This window comes from Astatotilapia calliptera, chromosome 6, assembly GCF_900246225.1.
Source record: "Astatotilapia calliptera chromosome 6, fAstCal1.2, whole genome shotgun sequence".
NCBI lineage: Eukaryota > Metazoa > Chordata > Actinopteri > Cichliformes > Cichlidae > Astatotilapia > Astatotilapia calliptera.
Window position 1 is genome coordinate 21,619,290 of NC_039307.1, and position 24,641 is coordinate 21,643,930.

At 39.8% G+C, this 24,641-nt stretch overlaps 1 protein-coding gene across 3 annotated transcripts in view; it reads left to right on the forward strand.

Annotated features, from left to right (window-relative positions):
- ctnna2 (catenin (cadherin-associated protein), alpha 2) overlaps window positions 1-24,641 on the forward strand; it is a 341,963-nt gene that overhangs the window by 174,719 nt on the left and 142,603 nt on the right. The window contains exon 8 of one of the 3 annotated variants that reach the window (XM_026171094.1): window positions 19,903-23,150. The exons of the other annotated variants lie outside the window; for them this stretch is intronic. Within the exon in view, the coding sequence (XP_026026879.1) occupies window positions 19,903-20,046 (144 nt within the window). The 3' untranslated portion in view covers window positions 20,047-23,150. Of the gene's footprint in view, window positions 1-19,902; window positions 23,151-24,641 lie in introns of those variants that run through there. 3 annotated transcript variants of the gene reach the window in all.

Consider the following 24,641-nt stretch of genomic DNA (forward strand, 5'->3'; position numbering starts at 1 on the left):
CCACCCTGACAATTAATGGCTGGGGGATGCAATGGGTGGCAGCTAATAAAAGTTTATGGACTTGTACATGTTGCAGAGACTGGTTAGTGACTCTTGTAGGAAACGGGCCCCATATAGTTTAACGAGCTCATTATAACACAGGCGTTAGGCATTAGCTTGTGTTATATCTTGTCTCTCATAGACATGGGTGTGAGAAGGTGTAGACACGTTGGTGTCAACAGCCCCACAGGTCACTCAAAGATCACTGCTATTTTATTAATGCAGGCAGAGGGAGAAGCTGAAGTTATGTCTGTGCAGTGGAATATGATGAGGTGCACTAATTGGATATCCAGAACACGTCTGTTGTGGATTACTGGATCATTTCTGTGTGAGCCATTGTGTTCGATATGATGACACACACATAAATGGAGATATTAACAACTGAACTTTTGTTTTGTTACTTGGTGATCTTTAAAAAATGATGTTAAATTGATTTGATATCTTTGGGCAGATCCAGGCAAGTGGTTAATTTCCACATGAGGCTAAGATCAGTATCAGTATGCTCATCTCAGCACATTCCCCCAAATATCAAACAACACCTTTACTTTACTCTGTTTAGCCTGTAATGGTGTAGCACAGCATCATTATGTCCATAATTATAGAGATATCTTTTCTTCCAAATTAGAAAAAATAGATGATTGTTAACTACTGTAGATGCAGCTAATTTGCTATGAATCGATTTTTATTTAGTTTAATCTTTCTGTTTAATGGTGGCCTTAACAAAAGCCCCACAAAAGGAATACAGCCGTTCATAGATGGTGAGGGACAATATGTTTACAAGGTGTTTACAGCTCTCTTGGAGCACAACATAGTTTAATGCCTTAGACTTGAGATAGCATACAGCTCAAGCTAAATATGGCTGTGCAAATCATCCCTGTGCAACACAGGATGATGGTTTTGCATGCTCTCCCTTTGTGTCTGCCTTTTCCCTTCCTCTTTCTCATTTATTCTTTCCCTCCTTCTCAGAAACACACACACATGAATGTCACATCTGAGTGAATAAGAGAAAGATGTAAGATTTGCGGGCTGACTTTACTGTAAGTACAGCATTGTGTTTAGAGTCAAAGCTCCCCATGAATGGCAGTCCCCATCTGTATTCATTTATGCACTTGTTTAGGCTCTAATTAGTCAACTAGAGAGCACTGCCAAGCCCTCAACCCCCAGGCAGTGAGGCAAAAAAACTTGATCAACTGTAATATTGTAAAATCTTGTGGGTGTCTAATGGATGAGTCCTTTCATAATGGAAAAGCCATAATATGGCAGATAAGAGACGTCTGTTGTAATGCCTTTTTAGAAGGGGGTACATTTGTGTTGTGGCCTGCAGAGGCTACAGGTTTGAGTTTTGGTTCTTTTCTCTAATTCTTCAACTCATCTTTAAATACTACAGTTGTTTTAATAGTTCTGGGGCCAGCTATATAAATGATGTTTTCACACAAAAGGCATGCGTATGCCTTTTCCAACACACAAACTGTTATTTTTACAGAAGGTACGTGTGGTAAGAAATGTGTGAATCTCACACATAATTCAGACTATGGACAGACTTATTTGGAGTCAAATCTGACTTGTAAAAAAAGAAATTTCTTTTGCATGCCAGATGTGAAACCCACACAGCACACATCCATGTTTCCTGTTCTCCAATTTTTTCAGAGGGGCAAATTGCACTTCTGCTTAGAGTTTGTCTTAATTGTCACATCCAGTGACATTCATTCATGGTTAAAAATGAGGCTCATGCATGTGTAAAATTTCATCATGACTAAGATTTATATGTAAGGACCATCACTTTGTAAACCGGATGAAAAGAATTTGTATGCACTTTTCTACCTTTGTGCCTGGACACAGTTTTACATGTAAATTTCCACCCCGATGTCTGTGGACGTGTTTTGTGACAAAGTGAATTTGTGACATTTTTTTCCCAGTGATAGACAAACAGACGCTAACACTAACATCACAGCCCATTCCCATAAAAATACACGTGGTTTGATTGATGGCCTCTTTGGTTTTTGGGTTTCCTTAGATGGGTTTCCATCTGCCTCAGGATTCTCAGTGCTTACACAGTGATCCTCGAAGGATGGTGATACAACAATTATCACTTGTTAATGTCACTTTTTAAAGATTATTCAAGCTTGTTTCCTATTTTTCTGTTGCCTATTTTTTTTTAACATTAATGTTTTCTAATTTATATGTTGATGTGATGTTGGTTAAGCTGTTGTCAGTCATTCATTAGGGCCCGAGCACTGAGAGTGCGAAGGCCCTATTGTATCTGCTCCGTTTCTTATTATTAGGGCCCGAGCACTGAGAGTGCGAAGGCCCTATTGTATCTGCTCCGTTTCTTATTAGGGCCCGAGCACTGACAGTGCGAAGGCCCTATTGTAATTGCTCTGTTTATTAGGGCCCGAGCACTGAGAGTGCGAAGGCCCTATTGTATCTGCTCCGTTTCTTATTATTATTATTATTATTATTATTATTATTATTATTCACCCCAAACAAGGGCCTTTTTGAGGGCCTAAACATGCTCAAAAACTCATGAAATTTTGCACACATGCCAGGTCTGGTGAAAAATTTTGTATTTTAATGGTTTTACATATGAGCACTGGGAAATGGCTCTACAGCGCCACCTATGCCTTGTTAAATGCAGCCCTACGACCACATCGTTTGAGCTACATGTATGAAATTTGGCACACATGTGTATCATGCCAAGACGAACAAAAAAGTCAGTGGGCCCATTGACGCAAACCCAACAGGAAGTCCGCCATTTTGGATTGAAGGTGACATTTTGGGTCTGATTTTACCGTTTCCATGCCTTGTACTTTAACGAACTCCTCCTTGGGATTTGGTCCTATAAACTTCAAATTTGGACAGTGTCAACTACACCCTTGTGCCATGTTAAATTGCGGAGCTTTTGAGTTTTCACAATACTATGAGGCCGTGGCGCCATGGCGAATTTTGATGACTCGCCATGAAAATCTTATTGCCTCTCATTCTGTCATACATGTTCCGATCTGGACCAAAGAGCACACATATGATAAGGCTCCACCCCTGAACATATTTCAACTGCCATATTTGACATCAAGGACAGCGCCACCTAGTGGGAACAGGAAATGTCATGTTTTACACTTTGGGGTACAGTATAGTGATGGGTGACATCTGCAGCCTCAAATTTCTCCAGGAAAGCCTTAAGGAGTTGGTCTTGGGTTACAGTGAAAACTGTGACTTTTCGCAAAGGGTGTGACCCCAGCAGCATGGCGAACTTTGATGTCACGCCATGAAGAAACAAATTAGTATAACTCAATGAAATCCAGTCTGATCAGTACCAGACTTTACAGGCATGATGTCAGACCCGCCCTGAACAGATTGATGTGCCCATTGTCGGAAATACGGACAGCGCCACCTAGTGGCAACAGGAAATGTCATGGCTTTAATTTGTTGTACTAGTTTTCACAGGTTCATCGTGGCCACCTCAAAAGCGGTGAATATCACCATCAGTCCCTCGTGATGCTTCAGTGCAAAAATTGTGACTTTAAACTGAACGGCGCACCCTGGTGGCAACGCTGTTCACCATGAAAGATGAAGTGGCTTTTGAGGGGCTTGGAAAGTTTATAGAGGCTTTAAATTTGGCCCACACCTCCATTGTGATGAATGCTTTCTAGTTATGTGACCATTTTCCTTGAATAGCGCGAAATGGCTCCACAGCGCCCCCTACAAAATTTCAAAACAACAGCCCCTGCTCTGTGTTTCATCTATGAGTCTGAAACCTGGTAAGCTTATAGGAGATATCAAGATGTACAAAAAAGTCTCTTGGAGCAATATCCCAAATCCAACAGGAAGTCAGCCATTTTAAAATTAATGTGCAATTTTGGCGACATTTTCTCCTCTTTTCAGGCTCATACTTTGACGAACTCCTCCAAGGGATTTCATCATATTGAACCAATCTCCAGTGTGTGGAATCTAAAGACCTTTGTGATGTTAAATTGCGAAGCTTTTTACGTTCCAGGGAAACAGGGTGGTTATGGTGGCACTTAGAGTTTGAATCACTCGCCAAAAAGCAGTAATCTGCTGTCACTCAAAAACACAATGTCCAATCTCTCCCAAAGGTCGCAGGTGTGATGAGACTCGAGCTTCGGAAATGTTTGTTATGCCATTTGTACATAATGGTTAGAGCGCCACCTAGTGGAACGACTACTAATCATGAATGAATGAGTTGAAATGTTAGCTGGTGGTTAAATGCATGAATTCCATCAATGTGACATCAGATCGGACGTGCTGGTTTAGGTGTTGGGCGTGGCTCGACGTGCCGGGGGTGCGAGGGCCCTCATAACGCTGCTTGCAGCTTTAATTATTATTATTATTATTATTCAGGCGAAACAAGGGCCTTTTTGAGGGCCTAAACATGCTCAAAAACTCATGAAATTTTGCACACATGCCAGGTCTGGTGAAAAATTTTGTATTTTAATGGTTTTACATATGAGCACTGGGAAATGGCTCTACAGCGCCACCTATGCCTTGTTAAATGCAGCCCTACGACCACATCGTTTCAGCTACATGTATGAAATTTGGCACACATGTGTATCATGCCAAGACGAACAAAAAAGTCTGTGGGCCCATTGACGCAAACCCAACAGGAAGTCCGCCATTTGGAAGAGAAGGTGACATTTTGGCTCTAATTTTGCCATTTCCATGCCTCGAACTTTTGCGAACTCCTCCTTGGGGTTTCATTTCATAACCTTCAAATTTGGACAGTGTCAACTACACCCTTGTGCCATGTTAAATTGCGGAGCTTTTGAGTTTTCACAATACTATGAGGCCGTGGCGCCATGGCGAATTTCGATGACTCGCCATGAAAATCTTATTGCCTCTCATTCTGTCATACATGTTCCGATCTGGACCAAAGAGCACACATATGATAAGGCTCCACCCCTGAACATATTTCAACTGCCATATTTGACATCAAGGACAGCGCCACCTAGTGGGAACAGGAAATGTCATGTTTTACACTTTGGGGTACAGTATAGTGATGGGTGACATCTGCAGCCTCAAATTTCTCCAGGAAAGCCTTAAGGAGTTGGTCTTGGGTTACAGTGAAAACTGTGACTTTTCGCAAAAGGGTGTGACCCCAGCGGCATGGCGAACTTTGATGTCACGCCATGAAGAAACAAATTAGTATAACTCAATGAAATCCAGTCTGATCAGTACCAGACTTTACAGGCATGATGTCAGACCCGCCCTGAACAGATTGATGTGCCCATTGTCGGAAATACGGACAGCGCCACCTAGTGGCAACAGGAAATGTCATGGCTTTAATTTTGTTGTACTGATTTTCACAGGTTCATCGTGGCCACCTCAAAAGCGGTGAATATCACCATCAGTCCCTCGTGATGCTTCAGTGCAAAAATTGTGACTTTAAACTGAACGGCGCACCCTGGTGGCAACGCGGTTCAACATGAAAGATGAAGTGGCTTTTGAGGGGCTTGGAAAGTTTATAGAGGCTTGAAATTTGGCACACACCTCCAAATGGATGAAGGCCTTGTTGTCATGTGATCATTTTCATTGAATAGCGCGAAATTGCTCCACAGCGCCCCCTACAAAATTTCAAAACCACAGCCCCTGCTCTGTGTTTTATGTATGATTCTGAAACCTGGTAAGCTTATAGGAGATATCAAGATGTACAAAAAAGTCTCTTGGAGCAATATCCCAAATCCAACAGGAAGTCAGCCATTTTAAAATTAATGTGCAATTTTGGCAACATTTTCCCCTCTTTCAGGCATCGTTCTTTGACGAACTCCTCCAAGGGATTTCATCACATTGATGCAATCTCCTGTGTGTGGAATCTAAAGACCTTTGTGTTGTTAAATTGCGAAGCTTTTTACGTTCAGGGAAACGGGGTGGTTATGGCGGCACTTAGAGTTTGAATCACTCGCCAAAAAGCAGTAATCTGCTGTCACTCAAAAACACAATGTCCAATCTCTCCCAAAGGTCGCAGGCGTGATGAGACTCGAGCTCGGAAGTGTTTGTTATGCCATTTGTACATAATGGTTAGAGCGCCACCTAGTGGAACGACTAACTAATCATGAATGAATGAGTTGAAATGTTAGCTGGTGGTTAAATGCATGAATTCCATCAATGTGACATCAGATCGGAGGTGCTGGTTTTAGGTGTTGGGCGTGGCTCGACGCGCCGGGGGTGCGAGGGCCCTCATAACGCTGCTTGCAGCTTTAATTATTATTATTATTATTATTCACCCCAAACAAGGGCCTTTTTGAGGGCCTAAACATGCTCAAAAACTCATGAAATTTTGCACACATGCCAGGTCTGGTGAAAAATTTTGTATTTTAATGGTTTTACATATGAGCACTGGGAAATGGCTCTACAGCGCCACCTATGCCTTGTAAAATGCAGCCCTACGACCACATCGTTTGGGCTACATGTATGAAATTTGGCACACATGTGTATCATGCCAAGACAAACAAAAAAGTCAGTGGGCCCATTGACGCAAACCCAACAGGAAGTCCGCCATTTGGACGTGAAGGTGACATTTTGGCCCTAATTTTGCCGTTTCCATGCCTCGAACTTTAACGAACTCCTCCTTGGGATTTGGTCCTATAAGCTTCAAATTTGGACAGTGTCAACTACACCCTTGTGCCATGTTAAATTGCGGAGCTTTTGAGTTTTCACAATACTATGAGGCCGTGGCGCCATGGCGAATTTCGATGACTCGCCATGAAAATCTTATTGCCTCTCATTCTGTCATACATGTTCCGATCTGGACCAAAGAGCACACATATGATAAGGCTCCACCCCTGAACATATTTCAACTGCCATATTTGACATCAAGGACAGCGCCACCTAGTGGGAACAGGAAATGTCATGTTTTACACTTTGGGGTACAGTATAGTGATGGGTGACATCTGCAGCCTCAAATTTCTCCAGGAAAGCCTTAAGGAGTTGGTCTTGGGTTACAGTGAAAACTGTGACTTTTCGTGAAAGGGTGTGACCCCAGCAGCATGGCGAACTTTGATGTCACGCCATGAAGAAACAAATTAGTATAACTCAATGAAATCCAGTCTGATCAGTACCAGACTTTACAGGCATGATGTCAGACCCGCCCTGAACAGATTGATGTGCCCATTGTCGGAAATACGGACAGCGCCACCTAGTGGCAACAGGAAATGTCATGGCTTTAACTTTGTTGTACTGATTTTCACAGGTTCATCTTGGCCACCTCAAAAGCGGTGAATATCACCATCAGTCCCTCGTGATGCTTCAGTGCAAAAATTGTGACTTTAAACTGAACGGCGCACCCTGGTGGCAACGCGGTTCATCATGAAAGATGAAGTGGCTTTTGAGGGGCTTGGAAAGTTTATAGAGGCTTGAAATTTGGCACACACCTCCAAATGGATGAAGGCATTGTTCTTATGTAACCATTTTCCTTGAATAGCGCAAAATGGCTCCACAGCGCCCCCTACAATATTTCAAAACATCAGCCCCTGCTCTGTGTTTCATCTATGAGTCTGACACTTGGTAAGCTTGTGTAAGATATCAAGATGTACAAAAAAGTCTCTTGGAGCAATATCCCAAATCCAACAGGAAGTCAGCCATTTTAAAATTAATGTGTAATTTTGATGACATTTTCCCCTCTTTTCAGGCCTCATACTTTGACGAACTCCTCCAAGGGATTTCATCATATTGAAGCATTCTTCAGTGTGTAGAATCTAAAGACCTTTGTGATGTTAAATTGCGAAGCTTTTTCCGTTCAGGGAAACGGGGTGGTCATGGCGGCACGTAGAGTTTCAATCACTCGCAAAAAGCAGTAATCTGCTGTCACTAAAAAACACAATGTCCAATCTCTCCCAAAGGTCGCAGGTGTGATGAGACTCGAGCTTGGAAATGTTTGTTATGCTATTTGTCAATAATGGTTAGAGCGCCACCTAGTGGCATGACTATAATCCTGGTTGAATAAGATGAAATGTTAGCTGGTGATTAAAAGCATGAAATCCATCAATGTGACATCACATCGGACGTGCCGGTTTGAGGTGTTGGCAGTGGCTCGACGTGCCGGGGGTGCGAGGGCCCTCATAACGCTGCTTGCAGCTTTAATTCTCTTTGTTTTTTTTCTCTCTATCATTGACCCGGTGCAGTGTCTCACTACTTAACTTGAGCCCATTTTTTGTTGCACATAAATAGCATCAGTGAGCTCTGTGCATTTGTATGATTTGTCATTACAAAGGCAGCTCTAGCCAGCCTGTCCATCAGTCAAAGTAAGCGGTGCACTATTGCCCCCTTTTCTGTAAAAGCATTTTCTGCGTATTGACTTTCTAGAATATGATACTATAATTTAACAAATCCTGACTTTGCGTCCATGCAAATATACCCTAAATGAAGAAAGTGAAGAAAAAAGCTTAGTTAGTTTTTGCATTTTTAAAAAAAGATACAATAAAAATCAGTTTTACTTTGCAGAAATTACAGATAAATGTTTCTGATATTCACTGTTGTTTATCAGTACCCAACAGGCAGGCCTTTTCAGTCCATTTCCTTACTGTAGCTAACACCATTAAGATCTGTCTGTCTGGCACGGATCACCAGTTGCTTCCTGTCGTTCTGCACTTTTGCAGAAACACCCTTGAAAAGCGACTACTTTGCCTCAGTAATACCCATTTAGCAATCTTTTTTTTAATTCAACATGTTAACGCTAAATATCCAACGCGTGCACTCATTAAAATAACATTATTTCCTAGAACCATGTGATGAAATTCGAGGTGGCTCTCCCTGCAACTCGAGCAACGTTAATCATCAGAAAATCAAACAATGCTATTTAAATCTTCATTACAAACTGTCAAACCACATTGATATTGCAGTTGTAAATGCTTCTTTCCTAACAACTGCATTTGTTTCTCATCTAATTGCCCCATGCAGAGATCAATAAGTATATAATGTTTTGATATGAGCCTGAAATACCAGTATTTAACTAGCATCCCTGCGTCAGACAGCACTCACTAGGCCCACCACTCAAGTCACCGTATCTCCCTCTGTATACAACATTACATAATGCATGTAAAATTTATTCCAGCTGTAACACTTTAATGGCCCATTGAATTTAAAGTGCATTATTTGCTGTGTGCTCTTAAATGTCCAGCATCACGTCTGCACTGTGCCTTTCTGAATGGACACCCAGACTTTAAAAAAAAGAAGGAATAAAAGGAAGTGGGGCCTGCATTGTGTCCCATCTTAAACAGCTCTATAATTTATGAAAGATGCATTTATATATACAGGCTTATTGAATATTCTCCAGCTCGAAGTAGATACCATTCCACTACACTGCAGACAGTCTAACTGTTGCCATGGTTTTGAAGAATCAGTCTCTCGGTTCCAATTTTTTTTGTTTGCTCTTTTTGAATTTCTAAACCTATTCAAACCTCCTCCTACAGCCTGAATACTGCAGGTGACTTTGTAAACACAGCAAGAAAGTCTTCTGGCTTCACTTTTGCCCTTTTTTCGGTAGGTCCTCAAGGCCCAATGTGTGGGTGGAACTGTCAGCAGCTGTTACCTTTTCCCTGAAATTATGCCTGTAAAAATTTGATGGCATTTCATATGGAATAAATCCTTTTGGTCAGCTTCTCTACTACCACCTCGCTACGCTGGAGAGATTCATGTCCGGTTGCATATTTTTATGTGTGCTGGTGACATGCCACAAATTTTCTTTGCCAGTTTAATCCTGTTAATGTTGACAGTGGACTGTATCCCAGTCCATCAGCAACAGACAGTGTTAAATGTGTTAGATGTGCTGTTAAACTCCAGGACAATGTAAATTCTCTAATGAACTTCTTTTGCATAACTTCAGAAACTGCTACGACCACTTTGAAGACAAGGATAATGTTCATGTAGGAACATGTATATTAAAAACGAAGGGTCCGCGGCCAGATGCTGCGAGGTGAAGGCGTTAATGAGATACTTTTGTAGGTTATTATGAGCATGCAATTGTTCTGATTGATGGCGGCTTTACAAAAACAAGACGTGGATTCAGATATGTGTGAAAAATGATTCAGGTCGTTTTTCCATTTGTACATTTTTGCACTGACATAAGATACAGCCATTGCAGAAGACACAGTTTTACAGCTTCTACTTCCAAGTAGAAATGTGCAGAAAAAAGAAAAGCAATAAAGCCAGAATTAAATGAACTCTTCCTGTGCCAGTGGTAATGTGCAGATATGACAAGTATTTTGATGTTTAGTTTTTTGCAAGTACGTGCATTTCAGATGGCCATTATACTGGAACGCCATCAAGAGCACCCATGACCTGGATGATGAATCGTTCTTGTTAACTGTGGCCGCTGTCACCCGGTTTCATCAAACAATAGCTCAGTGTTGCAGAGAGACTGGGATGCTGACTACATGATGGCTAGTGATGTATTATATATTGGAAAGCAGTAGGGAACATGGTGTTTTCACCAGTTCTCTGTGACATCTATGCAGAGGTCAAGAGCATGAGAACTTGCTTTTAGAATAAAGCCTGCAGCGACAGACTGCAGTTGACCCAGTGGGTCAGCAATTCCCTCTGTTGTGAATAGATGCATTTACACTCTATGTTCCAAACTATTGCTGGTTTTGTTCCAAAGGCAGGCATGATATACACACACATCATTTGGGCAGTTCACAACAGTGATAGAATTTATGCCTACTCTGGGTAAACAGTTCAGTTACTGTTCCCTTCCAGTCCTGTTTCAGTGAATTTCTCTACATGAGTATAAAAGTGCTTTTAAGTTTAACTTAATCTTAGATGTTGTTGATGTCAATCGTTTTTTATTTGTATTTTCTCCACAACTTTATCAAGTGATGTGAAGAAACACACCACACCTCTTAGTCTTTGAATTCATGTGTTTTCAGTCCCATTTCCACAGTATAACATAAAGCCATGCTTTACAATCACTTTTAAACAAATGGGTCATTTTTAGTATGACACATTTTTCCAGTTGTTGTTTTTGCAAATCACATAAAAATGGAATAGAAATGTGTGGATTACTAAGCAATCTAATTCTGAATTTACTCAATGAACTCAGAGATGACTTTGGACCTCTAACCAAGAGCACTCCCACAAAACCAGTGGCAACACTACTTCTTCCATCTCTGCAGTTTCCAGGTTCTTTTTCAATATACTATGGCTTCTGTGGCAGGAATTACACAGCCTGTGCAGGGGTTCAAAGTGAATGGCTTAAGAATGGAGCGATGGCATGCTGACTTAAGGCCCTGTCATTGAAAATAATCAATGACATTGATAAACTTTAAAAAAAGATATTTTTCCCTTGATAAAAATTTAATTACAGTTTTACTTTAAACTGTTATATTTTTGGACCACAGACAGCGTGGTTTTCATGATGATCTCAAAAGCTGTACTCAAATGCATGGAAATAAGAGCGCTATAGAACGCACTTGAAATCTGCTAAGTACTGGGTTTTTTTGTTGTTTTTTTCCAGGGTGGGGGGATTGTTAAACAAATGCTCTGTGGAAAAGCTTCTGTGTTTATAGAATTAAAAACCCTTTCTGATCAGGCATTTTATTTCTTAAATAATCGTATCCCTAGAAAACTGCACAACTTTGTAAATCAACCACAAACCAACCACAACTATCATTGCTAGGCATTAACATCTGCATAAAAGCTGTTCACAAGGAGCTTCACGGCATGCATTTCCATTGTCGAGTAGGTCCTCTACGTGTAAGTGGCACAGTGCTATTGTAAAGACTAGTGGCAAAAAAAGCATTTTTGGTATGCATACAGATCTATTCAATCTACACATTAAACACTATTTTCAGTGAGCATTACCACTCCTATGCTCTACCTTACATGCTAAATTAGAGCAGTGTATTTTGCCACAGGCGTTCATGTTATCAACAACATCTCTGCTTGACATTAAATGGCAAATATGCGTTGGTACCAAACCAAGGCCATGCTCGTGTGCAGCCAGGCTTTCTCATCCTTTCTCCCTGGCCTGTGTTTTTCATTACAACAAAAGAGGACAGGATATTAGTCTCCCTCAAGGGCCAAGGAGTGACCTGTTAGTCACAGAGCACAGTACTGTTAGCTACGGGGCAATAATATGGAGAAAGAATGCCCTGTAGTTTAGGGTGGGGTTGGGGGATTGGGGTGAGCTATGGTCTGGTCTGAGCGTTACTTGGATACTGAATAGACAGTTTAATGATGTCATGTTGAATCAGCACTGTGCTGCAAAGTGAATCTAAAAAAATTTATAGCCTTTTCTTATTTTTTCTTTTCTTTCAGTCTAGTCATGGCTGAATAAGGAGTAAAAACATATTGTTCAAACTACAGGCTGTTGCATGGATATATAAAGATATGTTTGAACCACTTTTATAGATTTCTCAGAATCTCCGGTTCATCAAAGAAAAAAAGAAGACATAAGAAAACAGTAATTTCTTATTTACTGTAGTGCAAATCATTTTAGAGGCACACATGCCATCAATATATAAAGTAACCTGATATCTGTATAAAGAAATTGTAAGTCATTATAAGTCTTAGTGAGGGCCGCTACTTCATGAAAATGCAAATTTTGCACTACAGGTTAAACATGTAGTGACAAAAACAAAATACTTTTTACTGCTGCGTGAGAGAATTTGTGCTTTGTGTGAAGCATTTGTTTCTGAGAAATTGCTGTTTAGTGTATATGCTTAAATGCGTTTCATGGCATCTGTATGCCTGTTTATCTTCTTGTCTCATTGCATGTGGGATTTTGTGTGCATGTGCTCTGTGGGGGGATGGTGGACAACCTAAAAACCGAAAGCCGCCAGGGTGACCTAAATCAAGAGAGGTGATAACTCAGACGGATAGCTGGAGATTACCCAGGGATCAAGAGGCTCAGTGGCCTCTCAAACAACAATGACTGGAGAGCATATCCCTTCTCACCGCCCCCTACAGAGATCCTTATGGCTGTTATGGACCAAAAACTTGCATGCCAGTATTTTCCATAAAGCTTATCTGTCACATGGCTCTCTAGTTGTTTCCTTGTTTAATGAACAAAGAAGCATCATGCTTTAAAAGGCTCCCAAAACCCCAAAAATACTTTAAGCTCATTTTGTGACTCTAAGATGATTTTGTTGTTTCGGTTTAATGTCCAGACATCGTACTTATCAGTCTTTTTATGCTACATAGTGTAGAATAATAGGATTTGTAGCACACCATATTAGTTTTTTTCAGCAACCATTTAGTAAACGATTATAGCTATTGAATTACAACTGGGTTTAATGAAATTGCTTTTGTGATTCGATTCTGTGTCATGTGTGTCTGTAAGCTGTATCTGCACGGGTGCGTGACTGCAGGAGTGCGTGGCCTAGCCATTAATTCATGATTGATTGATTGAGTCTCCTATACTGTGGCCAATAACAAGCCTATATTCTCTTCTCAGTATATCTGTGAGTGTGGGATGTGTTGGTGCGTGGGCTCGTGAAAGAGGGGCAAGAGAGGTTGCTCACTGATTACTTTGTGCTTTGCTTCGTCCAAGGAAATAAAAACCATTTGTTCAGGATAGTTAGATATGTCTTTTCCTTTCTCAGCATCCTCACCTTTCACTCTAAAAGGTGCTGCAAAGACAGGCTTTTTCAGAGATGGAGACTGAGTGGATGCATAAATGCTTAAAGAAAGAGAGGAGAAAAAAACAATTAAAGCAACAAGATTTTATCTAAAAGAACAGCTCAATGTGCATCCCTTTTATCTAAAAAAGAAATAATAGAAGAATGGCACGGTATCTGTTGCTATGAAATATATTCTTTTTTTTTTACCTACATATTGAGATAAATCAGCATAAACAGTTTTTCAAAACCGACTGTGGTATCTTACTGTCATTCTTAAAAAAATATTTAAAGCATGGAGTATGTGGATGTAGGCCCATGCTTGAATATACAGTAAATTGTGATGGGGGAGGTAGCTTGCTCTAGGCGATGCTTGTTCCAGGGACCATCTGGTTGCATTGGATTTTGGCATTGTTCACACTGTGTTCTCCAAACCTTTAACCCGCTTTCAGTCTCTGTTGTTCCTTTCATCAGATGTCAAGGTTACAATTAAACTATTTCACAATCTATTTGATTTCATTGCCTTCTAGTTTACAAGAAAAAACAATTTAATATCTGATTCAGTAATATTTTATTTAAAGAGTTCTGTCTATTTTTTTCAGCTTTTCTTTTTGCTTACAAATTGTAATGTGATAGCAAATTACTTTACTTGCTAATCCGTTTCTTTCCTCACACTGCCAAATCTGCAGTTTTAATGAAACAGCAACAGTAACAAGGTGAAATATACTATAAACTACTTACTGAATAGTATGTCAGTTTTATAAGAATTTTAGATGAAAGTAAGGAGACGATTAAGTCGGTAGGATGAAAGCATTTCATTAAGCACTGACAAAAGGCATCAAATTAAGTAACATAAGTTAAAATGCATAAATGACACACTTATACGAGGACAGGAGTAACACAGCAGAATATCTCCGTTGGTCTCTTTGTGAGAAAGATATATTGAGGGGTTACAAACAAATTCTGCAGTTTTATACCCGTACCCCAACGTGGGGAAAACAAATCTAAAATTGTGCTGCAGTGGGTGCACCCCTTTTCAGACATCAGCATGCAAGATGCACAGTATAGTGTTGAACATCCAGTCTCTTCCCTTTATAAATACCTAAGAGCTGCAAAAGTGTCCTTGTACCAGGAAAGCTGGGATTTAAGAAATTGCTGCTTAAAAGGGGGTTATTTGGTGTTTCCAGGCTGTGTACTTTAACCTTTAGAGAGCTAAGCTTTAGCTGCTTGACATATACATTTAAGGAAATCAAATGATTTTGAGAGGCTACAAATATCATGTGGAATAAGGTCACAAGATAATGAGTTATACAGTTGGGAATAATGCCAGTATGTGATATGGCTGTTTATGGTCGTATGGTTTTTGCTGCCACAGATGAATTTGAATATAAAACATTTTTGTTGTTTGTTTGCTATTTGTGTGTGTGCTAAAATTATACTAAATAGCTGAAATAGTTGCTTAAACAATGCCAAAAAAAAAAAAAAGTACATTAATTTCTGTTCCCTTTATTGCATCTGCAGATTTTGTAGCTCAGCTGAAAATTCAGCCACAGCAATGTTTTCTTTTACCCGGTTATTTTCTGGTTGGGTTCAACTTTGCATATCGGTTTGCATATTTGGATTCAATGTTAAAGCATAACTCGTGACATTTTTAGCTCTAGTGGAATTTTATATTACCCATTTTAATGTTACGCAAGTGCAGTCTCTGAAATGACTTTTCATGGTTCATCTTTGAATAAATTGCTAACATTTCTGGAATTTCCCCTGAATATGCTGTGAGTATACAGTATTTCATTTTCAGAGTTTGTGTATTAGGTTTGTTCTGCTTAGCTGTTGTTAAATGTCTGCTTGAAGGCTCTTTTTCAGTTTAAAAAACAACAACAATTGCAATATATTCATTTTTATTTGCAGGCATGAGACTTAAAAAAAAAAAAAAGCCATATGGGTGGTTTAAACAGATTTTGTCGCAAAACTCTTTTTCATTGTTGTTGTTATTTATTTATTTTTATTTACTCGCGCTCGCTCCTTTGTGCACATATGGACGCACAGGCAACACCACACACAGAGTACAGACCGGACCAAATACTTTCTCATCAAACATCCTCCCATTGTCATCTCAGGCCCATGGGTTTCATTAGTGCCAGCTTTAAAACAACAACTCTCATTCCCACTCCCACACACTAGTCCCAAATGTTTTCAGTGAAGAAGGATACAACACTCGCCTGAAGGGTAGGTGCATGTAAAATTTCACAAAATAGCGAGAATTGGGAAATGCATTCTCTCCTCTCGTTTGACCGACTCAGAAGAATAACATGCCATCCACACTAACGCCAGTTTACCTTTTTAAATTCATGATCCCAACAAATGCGGTCGAGTAACTGTAGTTTGTGTTTACTGGAGAGATTCCAAATTTGAATTGCAACCAAAGTGAGCACCAAGCGTGTTTATTAATATAAAGCTTTAATTAGAGGCTTTCTGCTCTCTGCTATGAGCAGAGCGGACGATCACTATGGACGTCTTTTTGGCAGCGATTCTTTCCTTTTGTATTTGTTTTCACTGGATCTGAAGGATTTAATATGCCTCTTATGCTCCTAGGGCATCTCACTTTTATCCCTCATCTCACTGACTGTTTTCTAGAAATGCCCTTGAGCACCCCAAGTTGACAAGTTTTCCAGGGTGTACTGAGATAATCTTCTGTGTCACCAAAGCGTGTTCTCTGCATCCTAAACAAATTAGTGCAGAGAAGGTTTTTTTTTTTTTCTGTTTTCTTGTGCAGCGCTGCCAGTGGTTTAAATGGGAAGAGTATAACAGCGTCTGATTTGTAGCGTCGTGACTTCTTTCCCCCACTTCAGTTGCAACAACTTTAACTAAACAGCAAAGTAGTGGACAGCAGCTGACTTTGAGGTTGCCTAGCAACAAAGTCAAGATGCTTCGAGGGCCTTCATCTGCAGCTTCATAATAAAAGAAGATCAGAGCATCTAATGTTTCACTGTAAAGGATATTTAGCTGTGTAGTATTTCTCACGAACATAAAACATCTCCCATCAGGTTTTTGATTATTGTGTAGGTGATTTTGTTTTTACCTGTAACACACATACACCGTGTGTAACTTGCGCTTCACTCTTTTTGTTGCCTGTCTGAAGTTTTCAGAAGGCCTGTGGGGACTGCATATCTAGAGCGATCAGACATTTTACCATAGGGCAGGGGACGATGAGCCGGATTCAGGAATCCCAGCCCAGAAGGCTGCCTTATTCAGTATTCTGCCAGTGTGTGATCCTGACCTTACTGTAGCATGTCCTTGGTGCATGCGGAGCGCAGCAAATGCCTTTTTGGGGGATTGCATGCTCCAGCCCATTTTAATGTGTCATTTCATTCTCAGCACACTATCACTAAGCCGTGCAGCAGGGGGCTCGGAGCAACCATTTTGATGATGAGTCTGATTGAATTAATACTGTTGAAGCTGACACTTAATGGTTTATGATTAGTTAGAATCATTAAAAGATGAGGCAGATCTGTGTAAAAGACACCCTAAAACCCCTGTGTTTGCCATACAATGAGGGAATAGGTTTTAAACTATGACCTTAAGCTAATCCATGAAGTCTCACCTATTGAAAATCACACATTTTGTACACACACAACAAGCGTTACAGGTGGCACGAGGTGCTGGACATAACACAACGAAAGCAAACTTCTCTGGGTAATTTAAAGTTGTTGTTTTAGAGTCGCTTGGGGAGGAATATCGATGCAAACAAGATCTTGCACTTCTACACGGGATCACCACAGCAGGTAGCTCCACATATTTGAGTTTGCCATTTTGAATTTTTTATGCCAGATGACCTTACTGACCCGGGCCCACAGGGATTTGTCTTCTCCTGGGATTCAACTGGTGATCTTTTGCTTGTAAATTCGTAAAACACACCACCGTGGAGCTAATTGACTTGGAGGGAATGTATTCAAATTCATTATAGAGCAAATATTGTTAAGCAACAACTTTTCTTATTGTATTTTAAAACACTTTCTCCTCCACTGTTTTTGTTTACAGGGGAACTATAATCATCGATCTAAATGTGCATGATAACTGCTTTCTCATAATTATTGGCAAAACTGCAGTATATTTTATTTGCCTTTTTTTCAACGCAATTTCCTTTTACCTGTTGTCTTTGTTAATAGACTCTGTTTTTTGTCTGTTTCTCTGTGTTTTCAGCACCTATTTCCTCTCTTTCTCCACACTCCCACAGTTCGTCTGGCCATCTGGGCTTTCTCATGTTGAAACAACAAAAAAAGCACTTTTCTGTTTGACTCATACCTACTTCCTGTTTAATGATGCAGTGTGAATTATTTTCAGTTTTCTTTAACATACTTGCTGTCGAAACTAGAGTCAGATGGAATTTGCAATGCCGTAACGAAAACTAATAAATTTGTCACTAAACATTAGCTGTAGCGTTCTGATCGTAAACACAAGTTGTTCAAAAGTGGATTAAAGAACTTTGCAAAAGTTCTTTGATCCACTTTTCAAACAGATTGCTTTCCTCTATAAAACAACTGAAGTACCAGAGTAACAACTGCACTCCTTTCCAGCATAGGTAGACTGATAATCGCTGTATTTTTCACTTTATTCATTCTTCAGATGTCCTCTAAGTGGCAAAATTATTAGATGTAAACTTCCCTAAGCATTTTACCAACAAAGGAAAACAAGCTGATAAATGCTGGCTTGTAGTCATTTTAGCTCTTAAAAGAACATCCTGGGTACAGTAAATGCAACACTGTACAGTTTGTTTGAAATTAAATGATTGAGATGAACATAGATCACAGAATTTATACATTTATACACAGTATGAAAAAACCCCACTTTAAATAAAAACATGGCCTGTCACACGTTTGTATTCTTAGAACTGTATTGCCTGTGTATTAAACTAGCGCGCAACATCACTGTGTAGTTTACACATTCAAAGATGATTGACACTGTGGGCAGACTCCTAGAATATCTCATGACTGGTAATTCAGAAACAGTTTTCAGTGTCACACTTTATTTTAAGATATACGTCGCATAGATATTCGAAAGCTCATTTAGCTCCTGGCAGCCTCACGTTTGTTTGTTTTTCTTTTTACTGTGCAAAGTTGTAGCAGTGGTAGAGGTGTTCAGCTGAAATGCTTTTTTGAAGTGACGGAGGGGGTTGATGTCACATTGCATCATCGTTTTTTGTAAAAGAGCAAATAATATTAATACTGTTCTTTATCTGTATATATTTATCAACCAAATCAACTATTACAGGTTCAGTCAGCCAGTGCTCATCTGTGCCCCCCCACAAGAAACACACACACACACACACACACACACACACACACACTCCTTTTACCCCACCCAGTTGAAACAAATGGCTCCAACCCTCATCCCCCCACCCACCCCCATAACCCTACTTTTCTGTAGTATTGTTGTGACATTATGAAGTAAAGTGTCCTGATATGATTTTTGTTGTGATTTGACACTATCTATATCAAAGGTAATGATTTTAAATAAGTAGATTTAAATATTTAACTAACTGTAGGATTAAAAAAATGAAATTAAAGAAGTTATATTCAAGCATTTAGGCAGGTATGCTTCCTTTCCGGCCATACAACAATATAAATATACCTCCCGGAAACAGCTGAACACACTGAGGCACCTAAAAGAGGTGGTTTCTCAAGGATGTGCCATATGTGTCATGCTAATCATTAAGAAAAAAACCTTCAAACATACTTCTAGTGGCAGGTAACAGTGCTAACAAGCCTACCCAGTGGCACTTTTGTGATCAAGCCCAGACATCGGTTTTTAAGGCAGTTAGGCTGCACAGAAACATGCACGGATTTGTAGTGGGGCACTGCTTGGTTGGCAGAATGTGATCCCAGCGTCGCTGCTGGCCATCAGAGTCGATAGTCAGCAAAGTCCAATAAAAGCTTGTCTTTCTGTTCCTCCTCTTCTTGCTGTCAGGTACAATGGTTTTCACAAGTTAGACATTAAACGCACCATCAGTTTAACTGTGGTACTGCAGTAATGCAAACATGCTGTTTCACTCTGCCATAGGCTGTCTGATCCCACTACCGAGTGTTGCACTCTTATGGTGACTGTCTTGAAAGAAGTGAAGCTTCAGTGTGCTGAGCGCATTTTTACCTTTAAGTGTGTAAGGATGTTGCATCTGACCCTTTCAGAGTTTGCAATGCAGACGTAAATATTTTAACGTTGTTCTCTCTGTCTCTTTCTCTCTCTTTCATGGCTTCCTTTTTGGATCCACTTGTCTTCTGCCCTGCATTTAATATGACAGGTAAGTCCATCTCTTGTATTTCTACCGACGCCTCTGGGCTGGATCTCGCTTGTATGCATCGAGTGTCACACTGAGAATGTTTACCAAAATTGCATCTTAAGTACTGGGGATGCATCTTTAGTCCAATGGTTTTGTAAACAGTGAGCACATTCCCTTTTTCTCAGCTGACACTTGGAGAATGGGGCAATTCCATTTATGCAGCCAATCTCATTGGCTACTGGAGAGATGCCAATCTCCCTCGAAGATAGGGAAAAGAGAGGGAGCAAAGGGAGTAGGAGAAAAGCATTTATTCATCCTGACACAGATCAGATAAATGGGAAATGATAAATGCTGTCTATTTTTACTTCCCCTAACCGGTGTTAACTTTATATTCAAAGGGAAGCTCTTACGAGCTTACTATGCCTCTGAAAAACCTGATCAAAGTTTTGTTAGGGATTTACTTTTATTTTTCGTGATCTGCCTATAAATTATGAAAGATGTAATTATTGTGATTAATAATTTAGCATAAAGAGTGAATATGCTGAGCTAATGATATACTGCTTGGAGAGGAGGGAACAAAAAGTATGTGGTTATAAATTAAGAAAACAAAAAAGGGCCTTGCTTTAAAGTCAGTTCCCATTATGCATTTAACTATTGCTAATGTTTTCTCATTTGAATTCTTTCGATATCTGATTCCGCCCACATCTAACATGGTAAATTTAAACATTTACCCAGGCAGCTTCATTTGTAGCTGTTGAAAAGGCCAGGGACCTTTTTAAAATGACAGCCAGGGTGACATTTACATTTAAGACAATCTGCACATTTTAAGACTTTAAATTTAAGTCCAGATAAACAGAATACCATTCTGTATTCGAGGAGCGTAACAGACGCTGTGGCTTGAATCAAATTCAAACCTGTGCCTTTTTTAATATTTTAATTTGTTCTCTAGCTATTTAAATTTAAAGGTTACAACTCCAATTTAGCAGTCATTATAAAAGAGCAATTTATTGTTTTTGTTTGTTTCACTTGTTTAGACACACAAATCCTTGATCGCCTTGGCAAAATTACTAAATGATGACATATGTATAGTCTTAAAAAACAAAGAGAAAACATCAAATTGACATTTTGTAGTTATAAGTAAGTGAAGATTGAAGCAGTTTTCATTCCTTTGGATACATAAAGTTTGAATCTGGGGCTCCAGATTAGGAGCCACTGATAGGAGACACCTCAAGGCATGAACGTTTGTTTTATTCCAGGGTCTGGTGGTCCCCTTTGCTTTTGAAATGTGCACTGTCCTCTTGTCGAGATCACGGAAGCTCTCAAAGGCCTTCAAGAAATAAAGACCAAATAGCAGAGAAAAATGACATTTTGAATCAATAGAAGGCTTCGAGAATAACCTTGTCTCCTAATAATTACACACAGTTTCAACTAAACTACAACTTTTGAGTTAGCACAAGTGTGGCTTTCTATGGTAGTTATGTGTGATACAGTATAGAGACAGGCCTTGTTCCTTATTGACATTGTCCCCTCGTTTTATTTCTAATTTAGTCTTTCCAGTTTTGTTGCTGTTAGCTTTAACAAAGCTAAAATATGCTGGCCTTAAAAGCTTCACCACAATTTCCTGGATTCAGGCTGCTGGAAGTGAAGGAATAAGTGGCAAAAATATTGAAGGTGTGCTAGTAGACGGTGTTTTAAACATTTAAATAAAACTACAGGTCTCCTTTAATAATATGTCCCCAAAGCAGCACTTTGGGAATACCACATGCTAGTGGAAGAAGTGTTTGCCGTGTGCTGTCTTGTCTGTGCGCAATATTGGTAGACTACTGTACACTAAACATTACCTACATATTCTTTGTAAAGGCGATACATATTCAAACACAAACATTTTTTGTTATTTGTTGAATTTCTGATCGGTCCCTCCAAAGATGTTTCAGAACCTCGTAGGATCAGTCAGGAAAAAAGGCATTAAAAAAAACCTAACATCACAAAAGTAAGAATTTTTCTTCCTGCTTCCTATCTGTTTGTTTTTTTATTTTGGTTTTTATAACGTTCAGCTTTGGAATTGGGAAATTTTGACAAGTATATAACAAATTCATGACTAGTGCGTTACAGGAAAACTAGCTCGCTGCACTATTTAGACACTCTGTGTTTCCGTCTCATACTTCCATTGTTACTGATGTCACAGTCGCCCTGGCAAGTGATGCAACAAATATGTCCTCCATGGCAAGTATTTGTAATAGAAGGTATTTGTTGCTATAACCTTCAAATGTATCCCTTAAATATGATTTCATCCGCAGATTTGTTTTTCTTTTTACACTGAATCAGACTATGCTTTGTTATTAATTTCTACTTTAAGATAAGTGTTAGATATATCTCCAAACATCTAATTTAATAGGACAATGCCCATATCCACTAACATGGAAACAGGAAAATCATTATGTTTAAAATTGCATACCAGACAATGCATGATAGACAACGTGAGGTGTGAGCATTATATCCTATATTGGATTTGTTTAATATCTCATCATCTGAACTATCTGTAAAGGTATAAATAACTATGATAAAAGAACAGGAAATCCTGCTTTCAGTCCTGGATAAAGCTTTGTCGTTCAGCCACCGTAATACTCTGAATATTAGGCACTGACCCACATCTGCCATCATGCAGGTTACATAGAGCCCCAGATGCAGGCCCAGCTGTTGCCATGTATTATCACACTGACTGACCCTGATGTTTTAAGTTAAATGCAAGACAAAACATTAGCATACGCTAATCCAACCATACCATGGCATGTAAGTTAACGTTAAAACAATGCACTATTAATAACAACAACAACAACAACAATAATAACAATAATAATAATAATAATAATAATAATAATACTAAGCCTCTCCCACCCCCTAAGTCAGAGTAATGTCAACCTTGCCCCCATTCTCTAACTAGTTTTACCTTCAGAGTACCACAGCTCTTCCATATGTAGGTAAGAATAATGACTCCTCAGTCATTATTATTAATTCAGTGTTGCTACAGTGTGGTGCATGTAAATGAAGCAGTGGGCAGAGAGAGCTATAGGCTGCCTGGAGAGTTAGCCTGAGTAATGAATGTAATTATTGTGCCCTATTGGACCCGTGTCTGTTTTAGCAAAGTTATTATTTTGACAGTTTGCGCCACATTCATAAGGAAAGGTCTGGAATTAAATTATAAGCTTCCTTTACTTTTGCATCTAAATGTATTATTTGTCAGAGTAATCTCTCTGTATAATTTATGTGTGTGTGTGTGTGTGTGTGTGTGTGTGTGTGTGTGTGTGTGTGTGTGTGTGTGTGTGTGTGTGTGTGTGTGTGTGTGTGTGTGTTAAATTCCCCTCTTACTGTCCTCTTTCAATTAATCCCCAGCTTGTACACGCAGGTTATATAAACACTGGGGTTTTGATAGTGGCTATCAGTGAATTTAGTGCTGTAGAATCGCACTTACACCAGTCACATGCGGCATTGGGACTAAAAAGGAGGGAGAGAAGGGGATGTACAATGAGAGAGAAAATGGCGTGTCAGAGGATTTGGATTCTAAGATAATGTTGATGATTATTAGAATATTGATCCTGATAACCCACCTGTTATAAAAGAATCAGTGCAAAGCCACCCACACATTGTCATTAGTCATCAGCAGCTCCTTACAGCCCACTGCAGTACATGCTGCCACCCATGATTTAGCTCTGCATCCAGTTATGAGGGGGTGTTTAGCATTTATTATGCAGCACAGTCCCAGTCCCAGTGAGATGGCAGAATGCTGCCCGATCAATACCCCTCACAGGAACCTAGGTTAATTTATTCATTTTAGAATGTTCTCGTGCCTCTATGGCCCTCTGTGGTCTTGCCTAACACGGTAGGAGTGTTTAGTTACTGACACTCACACCATTGCACAGGCCCTACGTGCTGAAACTCTGACATCATTATGCAAACACCATATTGGTACGTGTTATTAAGCTGTCGTTTTTTGTGATACCAAAAGTCGGGCTGCCCTTTTAATAATACTGAAGCATGTTTCTGAATGCTCGCTGTATAGTCTGGCTAGAATGTGTAGAATTTGAGTCCGCAGGGTCTCTGTATTGTTAGTATTTGACCTTTAGTTCTTACCCTGGCCTTATGCACCTAGTGTCCCACTTTTTGCAAACCATGTCAGAATTTCCTTTTTCATTGTTTTGACCTTTGCTCTTCATCCCTTTGTGGCTTTCTGTCCAAGCACCAGTCGTGTTGTTGGTCTACAACATATCCCTAGACACCCAAATAGTTTCCAAGTCTGTTATGCAGGCAGCATATGCTTGAATTTGCACACACGAGCTACAAGACAATAGCTTCAGCTTGTGATCTGGACAGGCAGCTACCATATATCCTCTAGCTGCCAAACAGCAGCAGCGGCAGCTCTGCAATCTTATGCTCTCCTCCCCGGCTGCTCTTAAGTAAAACAACAATCTCACCCTTTTCCTCTGACTGAACAGTGATCTGATTATGGATTATTGCAGTTATGGATTTCCATGTAAATAAAACATATCATCTCTAACCATCAGTTTACGCCTCAAAATGTGAGGACGAGATGAATACATTTGTTATCACTGTGATCATTTTGGTTACCACTCATCTGTATTGATTTTTACCGAGCATCATCAATCAAGGCACTCATAATGGATGCTGTCTGAGAGCACATATCTCCCTTCAGAGAATTATCACCTCAGGCTTGGGTCAAGCAGAGATTTGATCTCTTGTCAGTT